Genomic DNA, 18,296 nt, shown 5'->3' on the forward strand with positions numbered 1-18,296 from the left:
CGCAGCCCGTGGGTTGGGGACCACTGCCTTAAGGTATATTGAAGGGTAAATATTAGCATCTTTAATGGGGCCTGGAATCAAACTGGGAGCCAGTATAGGTGGAATAAGTATGGAGTGATAGGTCCCTAAATTATAGGGTTGCCTGGTCCCTCCTAGTATCATAGTCATCAGCAACATAGTGGGAAGTGATGTCTAGCACACATGGGAAGTGATGTCATCATGCATCATGGATACTCTGGTATTTAGGCAAAACTCTATGGTAGAAGCTGTTTTTATTATAAACTATTTGTCCAAATATCAGAGCATCCTGTATTGCTGGAAATACGATGGCATCTCTTCCCTTGCATACCAGAAGTGACACTGCCATATTGCCAGCGATATCACTGCAATGCCAGCCACAGCTTTCCCCTGCTGACAAGAAGTCCCCTGTTGACCCCTGTTGACGAGCTAACCAGTAATTAGATTCTCCACAACCCTGCTACAGTTCATTCCAGATATCATTTTGGCTGCAATATTCTGTGCCAGTTATAGTTTCTTAGTTTCCCTACTCCACCACCAGTCACCTTGGGCTGCAAGTTCCCCCATCAATTCAGAGGAAAGCCATGGGGGTTCACACTGATGTGGATGGCCATTGGACAGTGCGCCATCACAGGAGAGTAGTGCACCCCAACTTGGGTTCATAGCATCTTCCCAGACCCACCCCATTGACTGATGTTCCAATGCTTTCCCTGTGGGTGGCAGCAGAGGAGCCAAGTGCCTCAGGCTGTGAGTCTCCCCATCAGTCCTAAGGGAAGGCTGTTAAGGTTTGCGCTGGTCCAGATGGCCGTTGGGCAACGTACCTACACAGGGGAGCAGTGTGCCATCGCAAGGAAGCATCATGCCCCTCCTCAGTTCTGTGGCATCTGGATGGACCATTCCTATGTTCCACCATCCTGCATCCACAAAGATGGGTGTCAGGGGCACAAGCGGGGGGGGGGGTGCCCAGGAGTGCTGGTGGGCCTGTCTAAAGCAGAGCACATCATAGCTTCTGTGGCTCTCTCCTGCACTTTCCCCATTGTGGCGCCCAAGGTCCATGCCCTGGCTGCCAACCCAGAGATATGCCCATGCCCATGTCTAGATATGCCTAGTTTCCTCTGGATGCTGTCCTGCCAGGATGTGAGGGAGGGTGAGGGTTACGTTTTAAATGTTTTAATATATTTTAGATTAATACTGTATTTCATCCTGTATTTTGTGACCCATGCTGGGACCTTCAGATGAAGGTGCAGGATATAAATTTCTAAATAAATAAACTTTATGGCAATATCTACATAGTTATATCAACACCAAAGTTATGATCCTTAAGATTACTAAAAAAATGCTCATTGTACCCACAATTATTGTATGACAAATGCTTAGCTTGTTTCCCACAAACATTCACCAGCAACATTATGTACTGATGATGCAATATTTAACATCTGATACTGAGATAAATGTGTAATTGCTTAAAATGTACAAGGTCATGCATATAAGTATAGGAGTAAATATGATCAAGATTATAACATTTAAAGTGATATGAAGACTACATAGTTAGCACTGGATGAGCCAGTCATCCTCTCTCATCCTAACCTACCTCGCAGAGTTGTAAGAATGAAATGGAGAAGGGGAGAGCTCTTTGAAAAAATGTACTAAATAAATAAACATTTTAACCATTGTACCACATTATTCCAAATTATTTCATGTATGTATTTATTTCATGTATGTATTTATTCACGACATTAAGGCAACAGCATACATGAAGAAAATCCTACAAAGCAGGAACTTTCAGGCATTTTTTCAAATAATCTCCTCCTGTGTCCTACTTGGCTCAGTTGGAGATTTCCTGCTCCTTTGAGCATGCTTCCTCCCTGTTTGCCTTCAGATGAAGAACAACAGTTAGTCAGTTAACATGCTAGGATTCTCTCTCTCTCCTCTCTCTTTACAAAGTTGTTTCAATTCTCAATAAAGCTGTTTAAGCATCCAGTGGTTTGTTCCATTGCATATTTATACTCTGCTAACATAGGTTAGGAAAGTGGAAGCCTCACTCCTTTTTGCTTTCTAAAGGGAAAAGCTCTTGATGCAGTTAGGACCTCTCAAGTGTATGTTGACATTTCTGAGCCTCCTGGGTATGTGTGAGTACATTGCTTCCTTATCTGCCTTCACCTTTAATGCAAGATTGTGAGGAACATACAGGAGACACAGGCTTTAGCTTAAGGTGACCAGATTGTCCCACTTTTGGAGGGACATCTGGGGGTATCTGGCAAATTGAACTTATATATATTACAATACTATTTTTGCATTCTCTGAAACTTTTTGTTGCTCCGTATCGACCAAATTTTTAATCAAGAACCCCCTGCCCCCCAGTCAATGGTGTCCCGCTTTACCAATGTTAAAATCTGGTCACCTTGCTTTAGCTCCTTCTATTGCCTGTCACATAATGGTGATTTTGCTGCATCCTCCACCCTCTAATTAATCTCAGGTATATGTATTTCCAACTCAACAGCTAGCTCTACTCCCCAAAGCAAGGTTCCCATGCCCTGGGCAATTCCCATATAGACCCATGCATGGGGGTAGCAGAAGGGGAGCCCTAATTATGCCACCTGCTGCCGCCATCCCAACCCTGGCCTGGCACAGCACCTTGGAAGACCTGCGACAAAGGAACACAGAATCTTTCGCGTTCACTGGGATGCTGCGGGTGCCAGCCCCATGTATAAGCAGAAGAGCCGGGCCTTTTGGCCCAGCCCTTCCCTCAACCTATTGTGTCCCTGGAGGGACACTGCATGCCCCTGTCAGCTCCGCAGAGCCACGGAGCCGACTGGGGACTCCCCCCACCCCCACCTTGGTGGGAGAGCAGCATGCTGCTCCCCACCATTGTGCAGTGAGGCTCCATTCCCCCTACTCCCTTCCTCACTGCTTCTGCCTCCAGGCAGCGTGTCAGGCTTTCCAGCCCCGGCATTTTGTGCAGCCCCACACACACTACGCCGGGGCAGCCCATACTCTGGGGGGATTCTCTTCCCCATGTGTACACGGGAAGCGCCAGTGCACGCTGCCCTGGTCCAATGCCCAGCAGCAGCCAATCGTGACTGGTGCCGTGCATAATGGGTCATAGGGGCGATTCCCTGGCTGGAGCACAGCATGCCCCCTACTTTCATGCTTCTACTACTCTTCTTTTTTCCAACGTAAAGAAGAAACAGCATGTCAGCTGCAGACAGAACCTCTTTCTAAAATCTCTGCTTGAAGCCAATGGGGGTGGGGAGAGAGAGAGAGCATAACGCCTACTTCAAAATGGTGATAGCTCCAGTTTTGCCACTCCCCTTTAGGGCTTTAAGGCAACCTCCACCTAGGCTCCTATGAGCAACAGTCTCACTGTGGGGAGGGGGTGGGAATTGCTAGCCTATGTGGTGCAGTTCCATCAGACTGTTATCATGTTGGTGCTTTTGCACTAATGTGATGAGCAGAGGGAGGGAGCAGTGCCAGGACTGAGCAGAATGGTGTGTGTGAATACAGTGTCTAAAGGCCTCAGTTCAATTTGCTGCTGTTTGCATAACAGGGGCAGCTGACCAGGGCATTTTAAATTTATTTATTCATTAAATTTTAACGTAATTTAATCTGTGGTCCTTTTAAGAGAACCTATCACTCTGCATTTTAGTGGCCCTAGTGTAGGCAATTGCAGCAGCAGCTGACTGGGGTTGTTGCCTACTTTGCCTGAATCTATGGTGGGGTGGGGTGGGAAGAAGGAACAGGAAATTGTGGCTGGTAGCTAGAGGGGGCATTTCTACAGGCCTGGTGGTGGACACTTGCCATTGGTGGGGCAACAAATATAGCATTAACGTGCAAACCAAAATCACATCGACTGCCCAGATTGTCAGTGGAGACTAGAAGAGTCACACTAAGTTAAGACCACTGGGACTCAGAAAGGTTCAATTCTGCATAGGATTGCACTGTTAGAAACAATGCAAAGATGCAATCTGTGATAAAGAGCTGAAATTTAAAATGGATTTGTAAGACCTTGCAGCCACTTTGACCGGTTTCATGTAACGTGGGTGTCTGAACCTGAAGAAAGTGCTGCTTAACTGAGATTTTAACAAGCACCAAATAATTCTGAAGAACTTCCAAGTCCTCTTTGCAGGCCAAAGCAAAGGTAGGAGGAGTTGAAGGTCTGAGAATTTAGTTCTGGCTAACTTGTAAGGTTTATGTTTCTAAAGGCAGTTTTATTTAAATTCTTCCATCTCATACTGTCATTAAATAATCCTAGAACAATAACATTATTCAGGCTTGGAAGGGCAAAAATCCAAGACTGGTATCTCTTCTGAATATGTCCTACACAGCTGAGCAATAAAGAGTATGAAACCCTAAGAAAGAGTGTTCAGTTGTGCACAGACTGTTTAAAAAGACTGTGGAAAATCCAGTGTATCATAAAATGAATATATAGATTGAAATACTATAAACAGTACTATTGTAGTAATGCCTTCTAGAGTCACTACTTCCTCAAAATATTTCTGAAAATAAAAGCTGACTTGGATGACCCTGAGAGAACTCCGTTCCTGTGGCTTAGAACAGTATAGCCCTGAAAAATGACCAACTGAGTTGTGCCACTGTGGAGTTCATTGTTGAAATGTTGGTTGTGGACTGAGAATACTCAACCAGGAGGCCTCCTGACCCTGGCATTGAGTCCCCCACTGCTGGAAAATAGGAGGAAAGGGCAGTTGCAGCAATGCTGAAATGTAATTTCCAGGTTCATAACTGGAAATTATTCCACTCACTGCTATGCTGCTTCAGTACTCCCCTCAGTCTCTGTAGTAAAGAGTATTTATAAACACTGGAAAGATTACTGAAGCATGACACTTACATGTGATATCACTTCCAGTTATACGACCAGAAGTGACATTGCACCATCTTGTGATGCCTAGCCCTCCAGCTCCCTGGGCTGCTGGCCCTCAGCAGGCAACCCTAAATTCAAATCCATGCTTAGGATATGCAGCCCACTCAGTGACTTTGGGCCATTTATTCTATCTCAGTCAATCTAGATATGACAATTCTAAAAGTGTTCTAACAGTTTCTTCATAGATGCAAAGACGTACATTTTTAAGCACCACAGGGTCTTCCAATTCAGGCTGACACTACAGCACGCGGGGGGGGGGGGACTGCCTTCTGCCTTCCTTCTCACATTTTTCCTGAGCTGAAACAGCCTGAGGAGAAGGCATAATTTTCACCATTTGGGAAATGCATGTTCAACATGGTTGTTCTGAGAATGAGAAAAAATGACCCACCTATATCTTCCACCCACAGCCCCTAGGAGGAAGGGTGGGATATAAATAGGTGAATGAACAGCCCAACTCCCTGTCAAGCAAGACCATCTACATTCTGGTGACTAGATTCAAGAATCCAGGCAATTATGTGTCACAGGAGATGAAGTGCCTATAGATCAATCACTACAAAATATACCACAAGAGAAGGGGGGAAAATTCACTAATCAAATACATCTGGAGAAGATATTACCTGATACAAAACATGCTGTAACAGATTATGCTTTTTTAGAGCTTAGAAGTGCTGCACAAACAGCTGAACGACTGTGAAGGGTTAATTCTTCGCAGGAACAGAGTCTTGAGTCACAGGCTGATCCAAGCAATCTGACTGGCTAGTGTTGGGGCTTCTGGACTTGTCTTGGTCCTGAGTCTCTCCAGAGAAATAGAACTGCAGAATAATGGAGTATTTTGAAAATATACAGTTATTGGTTAACATTGTGGATAAGGCGCAGATCCAGACAGCATTTGGGGGTTTAAAAGGGAGTAATCTTTACTGAGAAAGACTATTTACAAATATATATCATATTAATCTGCTTCAGTCTCCTTAGTGGAGCAGAGTACAAAAGCTTGTAGAGTGTTTAAATAAATTGATAAAATATGTTGGTCTGAAGCAGCAAAAAAAATGTGAGTCCAATGGCACCTTTACAATCGACAAAGTTTAATTCTAAGTATAAACTTTCATGTGCATGCATACTTTTCCAGATACATCACACACTTGCTGGTCAGGGGAGGAGTGCCAGGCATACAGAAGACGTGAAATGAGGTTCATGTTTCTTGGCTTTATTATTATTTCAATTTATTACCCACCATTCCCAAGTGGCTCTTGGCGGGTTACCATAGTCTTAATAAAATCCCTAGTAATACTCCCATTAAAAACCCCAGACATAAAACACACAGATCCATAATCACAAATCAAGGAGAGATATGACAGAAAAAACAACTCAAATCACAATCCATTCCGCCACTAGAAATCTCATAGAGGGAGGAGGGAAGAGGAGGGAAGATGGAAGCCATAGCCGCCATACTCATTGCTCTATCCTGAAAGGGGGGCCATCTTCCTTGCGGTGCCGACCTCAACCATAGATCTGGTGGAAGAGCTCTGTTTTTCAGGCCCTGTAGAACACCGGAAGCTCCCGCAGAGCCCGCAGCTCCTCTGGGAGCTCATTCCACCAGGTAGAGGTCAGGACTGAAAAGGCCCTGGCTCTAGTTGAGGCCAGGTGTGCTTTCCTGGGGCCGGGAATGACCAACAAATTAGTGCTTGCGGAACGTAAGGCCCTGTGAGGGGCACAGGTCGACAGGCAGTCCCTCAGATATAAAAGACTGCGTAGGGCCTTAAAGTTTAAAACCAAAACCTTGAACCAGATCCGGGCAGCAACTGGCAGCCAATACAGCTGCCTCAGCACCGGCTGGATGTGGGCCCTCTCTTTGAATGGCCTCAGCTTTTATTGTTATATATATGAGTGTGGCAACTGGGTGGGTGGATCCATAGCATCTTCCCCCATCCCATGGATGGCCAACCATGCGGATTCCAAGTGATAACCCCTCAGCAGGACTGCAAGCAGGCACTGTGCAATACCCCAGTCAATTTCCCTCTACAGTTTGAGCCTGCTGGAACCCAAAGAGGTGAAACACGGGAGAATCTCCATTGGCCTGTTGGAGATACCCCATCACCTGCCATGCACTACAGCTACCCCCCCCCCCCCCAGCCAGAGTGACGCTGCTCTTTGCATGTGCTGGCCTCATAGGTAGGCTCCCCAAACCTGGCAAAGCCTGGCGTGCAGGTGTGGGCCTGTGCCCTAGGATCCACCCACCCCCAAAATTCCACCAGCTGTAGCAAAGAAGCAAACAGAAAGACATGGGAGGGAAGGTGGGCAAATCTTTTGCTGGGGCAGAGAGAAGATAGGGCAGCCTGCCAGGCTGGCTTCCTTTGTAAGCAGGTTGGCAAGACAGGTTCTGCCCCATCGCGCACCTGAGCCAGGTAGCCTAATAATACATTCCTGCCAGCCATGAATGCGCAGGAAGCAACTCCTTATTCCTGCCTCAGTGCCTCCCTGCCTGAGCAATGGGGGCTAGGCATTTTATTCTGGAAGCTGCACTTCTTGCAGAAGTAGCTTGATAGGATATCAATATCCATAATATTCTCAGGATAAATTCCTAATTTGAACCTAACTAATTCTTGAAGTTTTTATTTCTCTTGCCAGGAACAAAGGAACAATAAACCATTCATAGTCTATAAAGGTAAAGGTATCCCCTGTGCTGGGGTGACGCCCTCTAGCATTTTCTTAGCAGACTCAATACAGGGTGCTTTGCCATTCCCTTCCCCAGTCATTACCGTTTAACCCCCCCCCAGCAAGCTGGGTACTCATTTATCTACCTCCCAGCCTCATGGTCAGAGCTTCAGACAGCACGTCAGCTGCCTTACCACCCTGCGCCACAAGACGCTCTTTCTCATAATCTACTAGCTGCTAATTTAGTGAGGATCACTGTGAAAAGCATAATGAAAGTTGAGCCAAGAGAATAGTGGAAGAAAAAAGCAATATCCAGTATGAATGAAGGAATAATGAATGAAACCATTTAACATTACTTTGCAAATAAACAGATGGCCTATCCTCATATATCTTAAACTGATTTCCAATCCCCATAACTAAAATAGGGAGTGCAAAATTTGTCAAGACAGATTTATTGGGGGGGGGGGTTATGTTATATGTATGTATACCCCACTTTTTATGTGTACAAGCAGAAGCCTTTTGAGGTTCTCAAGGTACACTATTTCACAATGTGCTACTCCAGATTACCAATATAAAATCTGTACTCATTTACTGACAGTCTTGAGGATATCAATCTAGGCTGACCTGCAAGTCTTGTAGTGCAATCTTATGAAGAGTTTCCTGGAAGTAAGCCCCATTGAATAGACCTGAGTAGAATTTTGAGGAGAAAATTCCTGGGAAAAATTATGCTTATCCTTTAAGGCAGGCTTTATATATTGGTATTTATTTATTTTAATGTCAGGAAAAGCTTCAGCTGCTCATTTCCACATATTAAGTCTCTATTAAAGGCATAGGACATTTTTCTTCAAACCTATTGACAACTCCAGGGACCTTCACCCAGGCATTCCCTCTCAGCGTAACTTAACCCCAGTGATGTTGTAAAGATAACACACATGAACCTCACTAGAACTCTCTGGATGGTCTTAGGGTAGAATTGTAATAAATATACACATGCATGTTGCAGGTGAAGTTTTCTTGTTCTTCTAGGTATGGAAAGACCAGCACCACAGAAGCAGTGCAGTGACCATCTCAAGCAATAGACAGAAAGCCAGTTTGGTATAGTAGTTAAGAGTGGTGGACCCTAATCTGGAGAACTGGGTTTGATTCCCAAGCTCTCCACATGCAGCCAGCTGGGTGACCATGGATCAGTCATAGGTCTTAGAGCTCTTTCACCTATTTCACAGGGAGAGACGATGGGTAGGCAAATGTAAGCTGCGTTTGTTTAAAAGATATTTGTATTGATTTTCACAGGTAACAAAAGAGAAAGAAAAAAGATATCCTGAAACTAGTTACATCATGGAACAGAGTTGGCATTTTTGGACAGTGTAAATTTTAACAACTTAGGCACATATCCGTGTACCAATGTTTATGTGTTAATAAAATTCAAATAATTCCAGTGCTGTTTGAATTCTTCAATTGGTCTTCTATTAAGTAACTTGAGTAACTCTGGCATTTTACACAATTCTCCCATCTTATCCATCCATGGTGACATAGTGAGTGGAGTCTGACTTTTCCAACCTTGTGCCACCAGATGTCTGAAAACTGAGCTTCCTGGAGATTCCTTTGGGTAATGAAATGTAGGATACAAAACAAACAAACAAGCCAGTTTGACTTCCTCTAGATTCTGGCCACCATTAAAAGCAACTAATTGTGTGTTGTGAAATTAACTGTTTTAGTGCATGTTTTTGTTGTTTAAATGGGAGTCGGGCTTAAATGTTAGCTCTGTACTTCCACTGATTCTTTGCTGTATTCATTACTCAGGAAAAGACCAAGGAAAGGCAGAAAGAACGAAGCGCCAAGGGGCTAATTAGAAAGATTCAGGCGGCCTGAAGCAGCAGAACAAAGTTTGAGTCCAGCGGCACCTTTAATACGAAGTTTTATTAAACGTATGAACTTTCAGGCGCAAGTGTGAAGACGCGTTCTTGCATCCGAAAGCTACACCCTGAAGAAAAACAAACTTCGTTGGTCTTAAAGGTGCCACTGGACACAAACTTTGTTCTATTTATCAGGAAAAAAAGAACTCTGTTTAGGTCGACTGTCAAACAGGAGTGTTGCCACTGCAGTTTTGCCACCTCACTCATCTGTTCAACAGCTGTGCCAGTTTAAAAACCACCTGTGTCTGAGAGAGCGACGAAACCCCGAGTTTTCAGAACCCTACGACTGAGTTCCGCAATTGCGAGTTCCGCAATTTCCGCAATTTGCGTGGGACTTTGTGCGCGCGAGCATTAAAGCGGCGCTCAATCGCTTCCGCGCGTGCGCCTTCGGCGGGACAGGGAGTCGCGCCGCCTGCGTGTGCGTGCGAGGGGCACGTGGTTGTGAGGCGGGAAAGAAGCGTCCTGGCAGCGGCTCCCTTGATGGCCGGGGGCGCGTGTACTTTCGCGTTTCCCGCGGGCGGCGAGAGTAGCGGCAGCGAAGACGGCGATGGCTGGGATATCGGCTACGAGTCGGCGTGGGTAAGCCGTGGACGAAAGTCTTCGCTCCGAGGCCCTTGTGGGCGGCTTTCATCGGCGAGGGTTAGGCGCCTCCCCAGGGCGTATGTCGACTCCTTCGCCTCGTCCTTTGTATGGCGCTGTGACCCTGTGCATGGGAAGTACAACGGATGGTTTAAATGGGAGGAGGGGGGGGGCATTCATGATCTGGCAACTGTTCTATGTGGTATTAACATTCCAAAAATTGTAGCAATTGAGGCGTGTTATTGTGCTAGTGGTCATATCGCAGCTGACCTTATAATGCAATGAGTGCAAGTTTTGGAACATCTGTGGCATCAAGGTGTGACTGCGCCAATATCTCATGTAAGAAGGTTGTTTCCCCTCAACTGTTTCATGTCTTTTACTCTTTCAACCGATTTTACTAGATTAGTCTGCCTGCCAATGCCTAGTGTAGTGTAAGGATGAAGAACAATGTGATGCTTGCTAAGTGTTGTTCCACACATTGTAATAGAAATTATCTCTGGTTCCAGTTACCTGTGAGGTGCTTGTGTGTAAACTGTACTTGGAGAGGTTACAGTTTTCCCTGGTACTTTATCTAAATACTAGGGGCCAAGCCTGTTGCATTCAGGAATACAATGGGTACTAGATTGGTGGGGATGGAGTGGAAGAACTCTGCAGACAGCCTCCCCCTTTTCCCCAGGACCTGGAATGGCTGCAGGCAGGTGTTACCTCACGGGGTCGGGATCTGCAGCCTCCAAGCCTCAAAGGAAGGTGGGAAGGAGGAGGGGATGGTCAGGGGTGGGGAAGGGAAGGCCGCTGGACAGACAGGCAAGCCAGTTGGAGGAGGAGGCACTCAGGGGTTGGATGGCTGCCATGAGTGGGTGTTAAGACATGAGACACTTTCCTCCTTGCCAGTAATATTAAGTGGAACAGAAGATAGTGGACTTGCATGATGAGTGTTTTAAAAACGATCTAATTTATGAACTAGGCCAGGGGTAGTCAAACTGCGGCCCTCCAGATGTCCATGGACTACAGCGAACGCTGGCAGGGGGTCATAGGAACTGTAGTGCATGGACATCTGGAGGGCCACAGTTTGACTACCCCTGAACTAGGCCTTGATATGTATATAATATAATAATGTATTAATATAATAATGTATGAACTCGGCCGTTGCAAATTGCTTGTGTGATGAATAAATTTGTGATTTGTCTTCTGTTCAGCATTTGGGTGAAACACTATCTACTGATAACAAAGTTGAGGCTTTTAAAAAAGCATTGACTACAGGAAATTTGACTGTGATTGAAGAACTTTTAAATTCTGGTAAGAGTCTTTATGTTCCTTATTTGTAGACTGAGATCCTCACTAAGATGCAAGAATATGAAAGGATAAGCAGGCAACACAAATCAGCCAGTGAACAGTGTAATCCTTGTAGGGTTACAGAATTAGAAACAATGTGAACAATAAGTTCTCTACAGCAAGAATGCAGTAAACACAGGTCACTCCTACAATAATCATTGCTGTGGACTAAGATAAGAGGACTGTGAATTTTAAGTTATTGAAATATATATAATAAATAAATAGATAGGGTTGGAGATAGGATAGAGTTGTTTTTATATGCACATGGGTTGTAAAAGAAGTTGAGAGTAGTTCTTTTAATGTACCAGTCCTTGTGGGTGTGTATTTGAGAAGTGTATGTATGTGTGTTTTGTTTTTTTTTTCTGTGTTGATCTGCTCCTTTTGAGTCTGCTGTTTTATAAGGTTACACTTGAAAATCTCAATTTTTATGAGCAGAGCTTTATGATGGTTTGCTTTTGGAAGGCAAGTGTTCAGAAGCTTTACTTTGTGAATTTTATTAATTAGATATTTATGCCACACTTCTGTCAGCACTGGGGAAGCAGAGTGGCTCCCAACATTGTTCAGCTCGCCTACATGTTATCCTTGTAACAGCCTTGTGATGTAGGTTATACAGAAAGAATATGTCTGGCCCAAGATTATCAAGGACAGCAAAGTTAGGGATTTGAATTTGGGTTTTCTAGATTCTAGTCCAGGATTTCCCATCCACAGTACCAGTACTGTACTGTGAAGGCCCCTCAGTGGTAACATGGCATGTTTTTTTTTTCTTTTCAAAATGGTGGCTGCCATTTCTGGTTCGAAATAAAGGGCAGGGAGATTTCTTTAATTAAAAATAATTCAAACCTTATTTGGGCAGGTTGACCTGCCCCTTCCAAAGTGGCCAGTGATGGGCCCGGAGGGGGTTGGAAGGGGAGGGGTTTGACCATTTAAACATTTGCTGGCCAAGGTTCCTTTCACTTTGCTGGCCAAGGGGAAGTGTTTGGCTGGAAGACATGACCAGCTGACATAATTTCCTGGTACCTTGAAGCCTGAAAAATATTTTAGTGGTACCTCCACAGTCAAAAAAAGCTGTTATAGTCTGAAACTCTAACCATTACACCACTTTGGCTCTTTTTGGAAATGTATAAACAACAAAATTCTTGCCTGATAGGTTTTTAGATTTTCGACTCTCTGATGTCAATTCATTATACAAGTGTATAACATTGTATCTGAAGAAGTATGTGTGCCCAGGGAAACTTATATCACTGGACTCAAACTTTGTTCTGCTTCAGACCAATGTAGTTACCCACCAGAATCTATTATTCTTTAGAATATTAGATGGTAATTATGGTTTTTTTTTTAAGAAAGTACTGAAATTGGCTTACCAATTCAGAATGACTTGGGAATCTGTTTTTTTCCCATTTCAATCTTAAGGTACATTAATGATATCGCATTCTGACTTTATAATGGGAGCGAGCTGATTCCTTCAAAGCTATAAAAGTTAATTTTGAACTAGTCAGCTAAATCCTCCTTCCTGCAGTACAGGTCTTAGATACTCCAAGCAATTTTTTCCCCAATCCATTTTTAAAAACAATGTTGTCTCTACCATTTTGCCTTTGACTTGTTCATACTTATCAAGTTTGTGGTACGGATATCATTTCTATGCATAAAACTGAATGGCTTCCATTTGTGTATTGTTTAAATGAACTAAAATTGGTAGCAGATTCCTATTATATGCAGTGGTAAAAATTCATATTCCTAATTTGGAAACATACATGCAAATGGTTGTATAAAGGTAGCTTCCATGTAAAATATTGGTCATTTGTAGAGTGAACTTTAATACTGGGACTAGGCATTTTCATGAAACTGTTCAGTGTAGGGAAGAACTGACATCTTGCTTCTGTAGCTACTGGTTAGTGAGAGCTCAGTTCTCAACAATGCTTTCAGAGTTTTCCTTTGAGGTTTTGGTGCAATTTCTGATCTTTTCCCCTCCAGGAAATTGTTGCAAAAAGTTTCTTGATAGCTAATCCGAAAGTATGTGTGTCAAAGTGGTTTGAGGGACAGTTGAAAAGGTCTACCGCAAGAGAAGTGTTGGGTCAAAAGGGCTGCAGATGCAGTGAAACCTGCATGCTGCCCTCATGAAGATCAGTATCTTGTATTTAAGAGCTGTGTATGTCTATATCACTTCCTTAAAAATAAAGCATTTCACTCATTTTGAAAGAAAATATTTCACAGGAATTTGTTTCAGCCCCCGCCCCTCAAAGAAGTTATAAGAATCTTTTTCATTTTTGCTGCAACAAATTGGAAGGAGGGAAAATTGTAAAAGAGGAGAAAAATTAAAGCATGTTGAATGTATTTTCAAATGAGTTGCATTTGTAGCTGTAGCCTTTTATAAACTAGTTTCTGGAATTGCCCCTTGAACCACACAGGAAAGTAATATTATGTATGAGGCCAGCATGAAGTTCACAGATTTTGGATACACATTCCATGAAATTGGATGATATCAGCCAATACCTCATTGTCTAGTTTAGTTTAATTTGTTTGTTATTTGGCATATAAGATTTGTGGGGAGATATGAGATTTTATCTTCACAATGGAGTGTGCAGCTGTCAAGTTGTCTTGCATATGTGTATGGGGGAGGCAGAACTGTTTGAAATTCTAAAATCCCAAATGCCCCCTAATTTGCCTCCAGAAAGTATGAATGTTTCCCAGTAAAGGGTGTCATTTTACTAGAGTCATTTTACTAGAGAGTCATTTTACTATAAATGACACATTAGGCTAAATATCTGTGTTTTTCATTCTGAAAGGAATTTAAAATTCTGAAACTTTAATTTTGCACATAAAAATGTTGCAGGTATAAGTGTAGAATCTACCTTCAAGTTTGGATGGACTGCCCTGATGTATGCTGCAAGTGTGGTTAATGTGGAGTTAATGCGTATCCTTCTGGACAGAGGTGCAAATGCAAGTTTTGATAAGGGTAAGTATTGGTTCTCAGTAAATCTGTATAGTCTGTTGATTCGTTGGGCTCTAATGTGTAAATAGAGGAGATTGCCCCTTGTCGTTTTAATATTAAATATCTTAGATTCTACCATCTCTGGTTTTCATTAACTAGAATCAATTTATGAAAGGTGTATATTCTGAACTTTACAGCTAAGGACCAAATAATAGAATATTTGGATGTATTTAAACTAGTTTTTCTGTTTAACATATTACCTTTTTCTTAATCTTTAGGTGTTTTTTATAACTGCAGAAGATAGACAAATCTGAGTGTTAGTGTTTCTATAGATTTGTACATAGAAATCGTTGTCCAATAATCACATTATTTAGATAAGTCACAGTTAATAGCATTTTGAGAGAACTCTCGGTATGTAAAACAGGATTTTATAACAGTAATCCTGAAAAGGAAAATATTCTGGTAAGTGTACATTTTTTCTCAGATTTACATCAATTGGGAGGGGTTGGGTGCTCTACTGCGACGTGCTTTGGGTCATAGATAAGATGAAGATAACTATCCTGCCCTGAGCATTGGTGACACTTATTAGTGATATGTAGTCCCATGGAAAAATTCTCTCTCTTTCTCTAAAATTGAGGCAAGGATTGTCTTCCGTTGATAATGATTTAACGTAACTGACTGTGATAGTGCATTGTCTTGCAGAAATATTTCCTTTTATACACAGTTCAAGTTACATTCCTACTTCAACTCAGACAAAAGTATAGGCACCCCAAAGTACCAGGAGTTAAGCTTAAATCTAAGTTACTTTCTGTTTTACAGGATTCTTAATGTGGTAGAAGAATATTGCTGTGTGGGAATTTATTTTCCAAATGGATCAATATTGGGATGTGATCAGTTTGGAAAAACTGAAATTGTAGGGAAAGAATGAGATTCAGATCCCCTCATTGTCATGACAAAAGATAAACATGAAATAGCATGATGAAGATGTACTTTATACAGTATATTTTGTAAGCATTATGCTATTGTGAAGAAAATATAAAGATTTTTAACAAAAAGTGCTTCTGCGGTTGCAAAGAAAAACTGTGGATGCACACTTTTCGTTAAAGTCTTTCATTTTTTTCATGTTAGGATAGTGCTGAAGTTTAATGTCAACAAGCCTAACTAATGTCAACCAAGCCTAACTAATAATCAATGGAAATATTAAATATTTAAACTTCGCTGTGTAGATATCTAAAGTTTGAGCTTGTCTTGATGACTTTATTTGTGTAGTAATCTGTTGAAAGTATGTGCTGCTTTAGGTTATCAGCATCCTTATGCAAACTTGAAAGTGCTTATCAAATTGTTTGTATAAATCTCATTTAGATCAATATACAGTTTTGATGGCTGCATGTACTGCACGTGCTTCAGAAGAGCAGATTTTGAAGTGTGTGGAACTGCTTCTCTCAAGGAATGCTAATCCTAATGCTTCATGCAGGTAAGCAGGTACTTTGCAGTTCAGATTGCTTAATAATACCTTCATCCCCTAGCACAGCCTTTCTCAAGTTTTTTACCATTGAGAAACTCCTGAAACATTCTTCGGACTTGATGAAATCCCAGAAGTAGCACAATTGTGCAGAGTATGTTTTGATATGTGTTTACCTGGGGCCTCTCCCCTTCCCACCCTCTCCAAGCCCTTCACTGGCAATTTTGGGAGGGGCCGGGAGGTCGACATGACCATATATAGTCATATCATCACTCAGTAAATGTTATCCATTACCCTGAAAGGTCGGATCAGAACAAATGAAATTAAAGCATCCTTGGCTAAAGATTGCAGGAACATCCTGCCAGAGCAGTTCCTCAGTGGACAAGGCTTCATTGGGAGGTGGTGTACTTCTTTAGAGGTTTTCAAGCAGAGTCTACGTGGCCATTTGAAAGCAGCGCTGATTCAATAACTCACTATAAATTTAGGCAGATCATGAGGATGGCAGGAAGAAATTAGTCAGATCTTGTGCCCTTTCTTACATAAGAGAAAGCCAATTCCCACTTTGGGGTTAGGAATAAAACTTTCCTTTCTGGGCATAGAGCAAGGTTCACAAGGGAGTGGGGAAGTATCTCTGAATTTCCTGAACTGTGCAGTGGGTTGGACTAGATCAGTGGTCCCCAACCCCTGGTCCGGGGACCGGGACCGGTCCGTGGATCAGTCGGTACCGGTCTGCAGCTTGTCCTCCTCCCCGGCTGCTGCCTTGGGAGCTGCCCTACCACTCTGCCCCCAGCTCACCTTTGGTGCTCTCTGGTGGCCGCCATGGCTGGGGCTCCCCCTTGGTGTGGCACTGCGCAGCTGCTGCTGGCAGCACCCCCCAGTGGGCGGAGGGAAGTCAGGGGCACTGGCGGGAAAGCAAGTGGAGCAGGGGCTCGGGCGGCAGCGACAACCCTTGGGAAAAGACTACCCCCCCTCCGGGCCTCAGTAAAATTGTCAAGCATTGACCGGTCCCCGGTGCTAAAAAGGTTGGGGACCACTGGACTAGATGACCCCTGGGGTACCTTCCCCCAGTTCTCTGTCTCTGTGTCTTATCGACCGAACATAATGCTCAAATAGCTGTGAAAGTAAATTTCTCCAATGTCTGTCCTTGTTGAAGAACTTTTACTAAGGAAAGTACCCTTTTTGTCTCTTGAGAGGAAAAATACATGGTAGCATTTTTGTACATGATATGCAAAAAAGGGACTGTATAAAATAACAATTAAAAATGTTTAGCTGATAATTTTTTGAGAGATAATAAAAAGGGGTAGGTCATCTTCTACTTGGGTGCATAGATCTGTTAATTGGTGCTATGCAGATATGGCAGGGGTCGGTGTGGAATGTTCTTCCCTATGCATGAGGAGAACCTTGGAGAAAGAATGTTAACTCATTCACCAGAAGAAAGAAGTATGAAAATGGCAGAATGTCTTGCAAGTGCTGCCTTTTTGAGGGAAGAGAGGAGGAGTTGGGTCAACTTGCTAGCTTTGGAAATGGGAGGTCTTGCCTGGCAAATGGTAAGAAATGGTAGGAATAGTGAGGGAGAATTTGCTCCTCCACTAATACTGGCTAATGTTTCTGGCATTGGATTTTTTTGTTCACGGGTGTTTGCTTGAGGCAGGAGTTGCCTAGGAGAGCAGTCTCCCGAACCCCCAAAGTCTCCAGGCATTGCAGAAATTTAGCACATTAGCTATAAGTGTTAGTGAACATTTTAGAGTTTGTAGACATGAGTTATGGGTATTTTAGCTAGGAAAGGACAAAGGCATCCTTGCTGGTCTTGTGATGTAATGCAGTCTTTTGGAAAAGTGTGATTTCCTAGAGTACAGAAAGCCCTGTGAAAGGGATGGAGAGCAGTTATGTACAGGATTGCATTGCCAGTTGTTATCCTTTGCTTAAGTTTATGTTGTTGTTGTTATATGCGAAGTTGTGTCCGACCCATCGCGACCCCATGGACAATGATCCTCCAGGCCTTCCTGTCCTCTACCATTCCCCGGAGTCCATTTAAGTTTGCACCTACTGCTTCAGTGACTCCATCCAGCCACCTCATTCTCTGTCGTCCCCTTCTTCTTTTGACCTCGATCGCTCCCAGCATTAGGCTCTTCTCCAGGGAGTCCTTCCTTCTCATGAGGTGGCCAAAGTATTTGAGTTTTTTAAAGTTTATAAGGGAGGGGAAAAACTAGTTGCTTGCCTTTTAAAATTTCAAACAGTGTGATCAAATACTGTTTGTGAAGAGTTATCATGCAAAAAGAAGTTAAAATTAATCTGTATATGGCATATTGATTGCTGGTGCCTTCATGTTGTATCCTGTAGGCTTTTCAAGGCAAGAGGCAAACAAAACTAGTTTGCCAATGCCTGTCTCTGCATTGCAATGCTGGACTTTCTTGTTGGACTCCTATGCTACTACAAACCAGGGCCAATCCTGCTTAGTTTGGGCGGGGGGGGGGACTGCTCTCCTCTTTAGAGTGTTGTCTTATGTACAGGGTTGTCTTCCTTGTGAGTAAA

General features: G+C 43.2%; 1 protein-coding gene across 2 annotated transcripts in view; it reads left to right on the plus strand.

Moving 5' to 3' along the window:
- Positions 1–9,852: 9,852 nt before the first annotated feature.
- Positions 9,853–18,296, plus strand: part of ASZ1 (ankyrin repeat, SAM and basic leucine zipper domain containing 1) — a 29,442-nt gene continuing 20,998 nt past the window's right edge. The window contains exons 1-4 of one of the 2 annotated variants that reach the window (XM_077338435.1): positions 9,853–10,041; positions 11,238–11,337; positions 14,204–14,326; positions 15,665–15,776. In XM_077338435.1, the coding sequence (XP_077194550.1) occupies positions 9,943–10,041; positions 11,238–11,337; positions 14,204–14,326; positions 15,665–15,776 (434 nt within the window). In that variant the 5' untranslated portion in view covers positions 9,853–9,942. Of the gene's footprint in view, positions 10,042–11,237; positions 11,338–13,654; positions 13,793–14,203; positions 14,327–15,664; positions 15,777–18,296 lie in introns of those variants that run through there. The other variant, XM_077338436.1, reaches the window with a different exon arrangement.

This window comes from Paroedura picta, chromosome 5 (assembly GCF_049243985.1).
Source record: "Paroedura picta isolate Pp20150507F chromosome 5, Ppicta_v3.0, whole genome shotgun sequence".
NCBI lineage: Eukaryota > Metazoa > Chordata > Lepidosauria > Squamata > Gekkonidae > Paroedura > Paroedura picta.